This window comes from Etheostoma spectabile, chromosome 21 (assembly GCF_008692095.1).
Source record: "Etheostoma spectabile isolate EspeVRDwgs_2016 chromosome 21, UIUC_Espe_1.0, whole genome shotgun sequence".
Classification (NCBI taxonomy): domain Eukaryota; kingdom Metazoa; phylum Chordata; class Actinopteri; order Perciformes; family Percidae; genus Etheostoma; species Etheostoma spectabile.
Window position 1 is genome coordinate 8530877 of NC_045753.1, and position 7146 is coordinate 8538022.

At 42.0% G+C, this 7146-nt stretch overlaps 1 protein-coding gene across 1 annotated transcript in view; it reads left to right on the forward strand.

The window, feature by feature from the left end:
* cpped1 (calcineurin-like phosphoesterase domain containing 1) overlaps positions 1 to 6848 on the forward strand; it is a 78595-nt gene extending 71747 nt beyond the window's left edge. Inside the window, exon 6 of the mRNA XM_032501545.1 lies at positions 3934 to 6848. Coding sequence (XP_032357436.1) covers positions 3934 to 4160 — 227 coding nt within the window. The 3' untranslated portion in view covers positions 4161 to 6848. The remainder of the gene's footprint in view (positions 1 to 3933) is intronic.
* The last annotated feature ends 298 nt before the right edge of the window (positions 6849 to 7146 follow it).

Sequence of the window (7146 nt, forward strand, 5' to 3'; positions counted from 1 at the left end):
CCTGAGCCAGACCGACAACAAAGATAGAAATCATATTTCATCTATACAAGGATAGCAGTAAACAGCTGTTAAAACATAATAAAATATGACACACTGTAATCGGATCAGTACTTGGTATCGGCCGATACGCAAGTTCAGGCATCAGAATCGGTATCGAGAAGCAAAAAATGGAATCGGACCATCATTAACTAGGACACATAACACACACACACACATGCGAACACATAGTCATACAGAATAATGAGAACATGCTTTGGCCTAGAGGCCATTTGTTGCCCACTTCTAGAAATAACATGTAGGACAAACATTTGTGACTCGACAGTGTCGGGCCAGGCCAGTTATTCAGCCTCTTGGAGCAGGGTCAGGGTTATATAAAAACCCATTAATCCTGGCCACACAAACACACATGCACATACAGACTCATGAAACGTGTCCGTGGTGTAGTGATGGAGCACTTGAGTCCTGTGCTTGGCTCTATTCTCTGGACCCGTGACTCAACTTGGACTCACGCACTGAAGACTTGAACTCAGACTTTGGACTCGAGGATTTAGGAAATCAGATTTGAGCATAGGACTGCTCGATTATGGAAAAAAGCATAGTCACGATTAATTTGGTCAATGTTGAAATCACAATTTTTTAACATGATTACTCATTGTCTTTGGAAAGATGTTGCATTTATTGAACTTAGAAAACAATAAAACTGTTAAAAAATCAACAGTGAAATCACCTTGAACTGTGACATTTCTTTTTTTTATTTGCAAAACATAATGTTCAAAATACTACTTTTTTTTCCCCATTTGTTTTTGAGATCAATGGGAGCCAAAAGCATAATAACGATTACAATTTTGATTAGTTCCACAGCACTACGTGAGCATTCATGAAATAGGACTAGGGAGCTGGTTGGTTTCTGACTATTTTTATTTGAAATAGGGCATAAAAATGTGATATAAAATATTGTGTATATATTTAGGCTGTAACTGTTTGATGCAGGGGCATGGCGTGTGTCCTCCACCTGCAACTGTAGTTCATGATGCATGTGCCCCCAACTTCCCATTAGAAAGATGGAGAGGGATGCGCGCCAGCTTGTGAAGTTTGCCTTTACGGATTTTACATCCACTGCTAGAAAGAGCAGCGTGAAATATTCCATTTTGTGAATACACTAATTAAGGAGAAGACTGTGTCAGTAATGCAGACCCTGTTTTATTTATACATCAGCTCTTTGAAGGTGCCAGCGTGGAGCAATATAGGCAGTCTTGGAATTCAACCTTGATGTCTCAAACTCGGGACTTGGACTTGAACGCTGGTAACGGTGACTCGACTTGGCCTCAGACTCCTCTTTGGTGACTCGGACTCAAACACCAGAGACCTTTAGACTCGACTCTACTCAGGTAACGATGACTCACCTCGGACACGACTCTGACTCTTCTTTAGTGACTCGGACTCAAACACTGGGGAATTGTGACTCGGCTCAAACTCAGGTAATGGTGACTCTGTCTCAACTCTTGACTCTGGACGCAAACACTGGGGACTTTGAGACTCAACTCAAGATCAGGTAATGGTGACTCGCCTCGGTCTCGACTCTGACTCTTCTTTAGTGACTCGGACTAGAACACTGGGGAATCGTGACTTGACTCGCACTCAAACTCAGGTAATGGTGACTCGGTCTCGACTCTTGACTCCAGACTCGAACACTGGGGACTTTGAGACTCAACTCAAACTCAGGTAATGGTGACTCGCCTCGGTCTCAACTCTGACTCTTCTTTAGTGACCCGGACTCAAACGCTGGGGACACGAGACTTGACTCGGACATGAAGTTGGTGACACTGCTGTGATGATATAACTGTAGGCCCACCCCCAAATCACAGGAGGGCAGGTTTTGATTGTAAATGCATTTAGCCCAGGCATACAGTACACGTATACACGCCTAATCAATTTCTATCTAGGGCATATTTATATTATTATTTTTTATTAAATAGTCCTGCATGTGAAACCGCTGTCCTCACATACAGTAGTTGTGAATATGAATATAAATTTAGGTCACATTTGTATTCTAGTGCTGTTTGATTATGCAGAGTGGCGGACTTGATGATTCAGGGCAATTTCACGGCGCTGACATCGAAGTAGTATCTGCAGCAGATGCATAGGAGTTTTTGTGGAGGGGATCTTCCTTGTCTATATTGAGACTGATATTTTTCTCGTGTGTAGACTGCAATTGATCCTCTTTTCTTGCCAGTTTTCGTCATTTTTTTTTTTTTTTGGCTGGGTATATCTCTGGAGACGAGGCAGCGAGCAGCCAGACTTCCCTCCATGGAAACGCTCGCAGTTAAAAAATAGAGCAGCTCATTTTCCCTGCCGAAAGCCTGCAGAAGACTTATTTTAAAATCCAATTCCCTCACCGGCACATGCATGCACATTTGAACCTGCAAGCACACGCATAGGTGTGTATTCTACCTATGCGTGTGTCTTGTATCACGAAACTTATGATGAACTTTCAAAGATAACTTACATTTATCTTGTCCTTTTAACATTTGTCTATTTTAATCTTAAAGCAGAAAACCCCTGGCCAAATCTTTTTTTCTTTAATCCAAATCCAAACATTATGTTTACCTCTTGTTCAAGTGAAAATTGGCCCGGAAATGATAACAACCTTACCAGAAAGTCAAATTGGTTCTCCAAAAAAAAGAATCAGACTAAGTACTACCTTCACATCGAACAAGTGATTGTGCGGCCCCTCATTCAAAGTGAGGTTTGTTTTGGCGTGCCGTTTTCACTGTGCAGTCACTTCCACTGTGGTGACACAGCGTCCCTGCCGCGGGCCGAGCCACCCCCCCCCCCCCCCCCCCCCCCCCCCCCCATTCTGTTAATGGTGTTGTGTGTAATTGAAAATAAATTGGAAATGGTGGCTCCCTTAAATGTACACTCCCCAGGTTTTCAAAATATGCTACAAGTGGAAAACTCCCGAGTACGTACTTCTCTCTTTTTGTCTTTTGTTTGCCTGTCTCCTCTCTACTTCCTCTTATCTCTCTCCTTTCTCTGTTCTTCTCTTTTTCCTCCAACTGTCTTCCTTTTTCTTTCCTTTCTTTTTCCTTTGTATCTTCTCTCCTACCCCTCTATCTATCTCCTTTCCCGTTTCCCTGTTTGTCTCCTTGAGCAAGACACTGAACCCCGGGTTGCTCCCAATGGGCAGGCCAGCACCTTGCATGGCAGCTCCGCCGCCATCTGTGTATGTATGCATGTATGTGTGTGTGAACGGATAATTGAGAGGCAAATTTTAAAGCACTTTGTCCAGTTAAGTAGAAAGGCGCTATAAACATGGAATCCATTTAACATTTTCTTGCCATAAAACATTTTGTTCAGCCAGTTCTGGTCTATGGAAATAGATAGGAATAAATTATTCTACATTACACTATAACAGTGCACTGCTGTCGCATTATGCTGATCAGATGCGACTAATAATGATATTATGCTAATGCCGAGCTACTGCATAACACAGAAGGCGCATGTATCTATCAGAAACCAAGACGATGAGCAGAAGGTTCTTGTTTCAAATGCACAGAGAGCTGTAAAGTGGGTTATTTAAAGCCATAAATCTGCTGGTTTCGCAAAAATGTATTATTAGATCCCTAACCCCGTCTGGACCTTGTAGACATATATTTGGGTAATTTTATGCTGCGAGGTGTTTGTAACCGTACGTTTATCTGTGATGCAGGAGGGACAGAGGGGTCAGACGTGGTGTGAATTACTCTGCACTCTAAAGAGCATCATGCATATTCATAGTAACATCCCAGTCAGCAGACACAAACTAAACCAGGCCACTAAAAACACTAATTTAAGCTTTTTTTTTGTTTTGTTCCAACCATCCACTGCTTTGATTTCTTTGTAGTTTCTTCATTAACGAAATCCAGCACTCTGACACCTGTCTTATCGCCACAGGGGTGAAAGCGGTGTTCTCCGGCCATTATCACCGAAACGCCGGCGGTTGCCACGGCGGCCTGGACATGGTCGTGAGCTCGGCCATCGGGTGTCAGCTCGGCGAGGACACCCACGGCCTCAGGGTGGTCGTAGTGACCGCCGACGACGTCGTCCACCGCTACCACAGTCTGGAGCAGCTGAGCGCGCGCGGCATGGACGAGGAGCTCAGGAAGCTGCTGCAGGCCTGAAGGCCAAAAGGAGGGAACATCTGAAAAACCACAGCAATTTGGGTTTTTCAGTGAGTTGTTTTTTGTTTCGTAGCGTTTTGAGCCCCTGTTCTTAGAGGCACTCAAGGTTTTTGGAGACTGGCGCGTTGGTCAGCACGTCAGCTCATAAGAATGTGAGCTGTTAAATTCATTCATACTGTATGTTCCTAGACCATTTTCTCCGATGTGTGATAAGCTAAAACGTCATGCTTATGGCTTAAGATCTTCCAGCGAACAAGTCTCAAAGGTGACCAATCATCAAAAGTCTGCATATTCAACAAAGTGGAAAATAAATTATAATATATATTGAGGCATGTTGGATTAGAAAATATGAAAATAGCAGTGAGTTCAAACAAAAATGCAACTACAAGCCAAGTAATAAAGCGTAAGGAATTTTATGATGCATTAAATTGTGTTTAGTTTCTCTCTCTCTCTCTCTCTCTCTCTCTCTCTCTCTGAATGTATGTTATAATCTTTGCCCCCGCCGACCTTAAAGGAGGCACACAAAGATCATTGAACGTGCACTAAAACTACATTTAAGTCAGATGTTGCATAGGTACCTTTAAATGTACCCAAACCTTTCCATCGTTAAAGGAATATTCTACCCTAAAACACTGAAATTGTAAACATTTAAAACAGCTTTCTGGAGGTGGTCTTTGCGTTTTCCGCCTGTTTCTGCAGATAACCATGGTAACCCCACAAACAGAAACTACTCATAAAAGAAGAATAAGAAAGGAGTTGTTGCCCAACAGCAGACAGGAATGGGGGCGGCTACGGGGCTTGTTTGCTTCATTCACTTTAGCAATATTTTAAGGCTGGTGAACAGCATCATGGGAGATGTAGGAAATCACTAAGGGTAAGACAAAGTGTGGATGAGGTAAACATACAGTACATACATTTCAGCTTGATCCCAAAATGACTACAGGACTACACTGAATGCATCAGGTAGATGTTGTGTAACCAGTGAGAGTATTAAAGGGTGGAATCTTTCTTTAATGATCCTAAACTAGACCATGCCTCAGTCTAATACCTTGTGGGCTATCCTATGCAAGCTATTCTTATTATCATATTGTGTGTATTTTTTATGTTTAATGTGGTACGATGTTTAAGATGTAGAGCTGAGAGGGTGTTTTTACCGTCCAGCCAGCATTCTGTTTTCAATAGTCTTTTAATATATGTAGGCTTAAAAGATTATTCTTAATCCATATCAATTATTACAAAAGTAAATTATAATCTTCAAGAATTCAGTCCTGGTTGACAAAGAAACATTTCACAGGTGACACCTGTGGCAATATTTAAATCTGATCTACTGTATAAAATATTTCCTGTGACTGCTTCACAATAAAAGCCACAGTGTTTTGCCTGTTACACTTTTACACGAAGCGGCAGCAGAAGGAAATGTTCGGTGAGCATTAGCTGCAACCCTAACTTACAGCTCCGATATCAATCAGATAAAACAGTAAGGCCGAGAAACATACTTGGTTTCATGTGAAAGGAATTTATATTCAGCGCAGGAATGGCGGACCCCGCCACTAACCAGGATAACCTATTCTGTAAAGATGCACTTAGAGACTGTATATGAATTGAAAGGTGATTGCAGAAAAAAAATGGGTCCACAAATAATATAAAAAACGGGTTTCACTTTGTGAAAATGTCTAAAGCTCTGATTCTTTGTTGGGAAGCAGAATTTACTATTACTCCAATACAAATAACTAAAAAAAAATGTTGTCTACGACAGCGCAGATCTAGACTGTTTTTGGTATATATTTCTTCATTGAACCAGAGATTCAACACGTTAATCCCAACTAATCAGTTTGATCGGTTTGGGACCCTCGCTGTGAACTGTGAAGAAATGAAAGTGTAATAGTGTTGTAAAATGCCAAACTAAAGGACTGGTGTCAGGCTGAAAGGTGGTGATAGGGATGTGATTAATGGTGGGAGAAGGAGCGCAGTATTCCCTGACTGTTTGCCAGTCGCAGGGTAACAGCCTACTCGCTGCAGGCTTATTGGGAAGCTCACAGTCCTCAAATTGTCTTTAAAATGGACATTTCTGCAACAAAATTACTCTCTGAAAGCCCTAAATGACTCTACTGGATCACACACACACACACACACACACACACACACACACACACACACACACACACACAGACTCTCACACAGTTACTCTGACCAACTGGGAATTTAAGAGAGTTGTCATGGCAACCCTCTAGCAACACATCTGTGTGTGTTGGAGAGAGACTGTGTGTGTGTGTGTGTGTGTGTCCGTCCTTGGTTTGGAGAGTACTGTAGGCGATTTCTTCATCAGCGCCATGATCACTGACCTCGTTTCACACTGACGTACTCTGTCTCTTTTCCAAAAAGTCAGCATGTGATGGGGGGGGGGGTTGTCTGAGAGGAATGGATAATGAGTGTGAAAGGCGACTCAGTCCATCTCCTTCATTTCCTGTCTGAGAAAGAACCTTATGTCCTTATCTATTTTTATATCCTCGTTGTAGCCGAGCTCAATCACATTGTTCTTTATCTCGCATTGTGTGGCTTTTTGTTTTAGAGGACATTTGCTCTATGAATCGGGGAACATCACACACTTTGACTTGTTCCTGTGTTAAATTCTAATGACACTATGACTGTGACATGATTGGTTGTATTTTTATAATAAATGTTTGATCTGATGATGGCCACGTGTGACTGTGTTTATTATATAGTGATAGCTATTCTTAGTACTTTAAAAGATGGACCACAAACAACTTTTCATGTGTCTAAACCTTATTAAGACGCCTAATTCCTCTTGTCTTTACTACTCAGAAATTGCTACATTAAATTACGCTTAAAGAGGCTGTATTATCCTCCTTTTCAGCATATTTGCACTCTTGTCCTCTACTAGAATAGGTTTACATGCGAAAAGCCCGACGCAAGTGTCTTTGCTGGTTTAAGACCGACGCAGTTGTCAATTTCCCGTCCAGCGCCC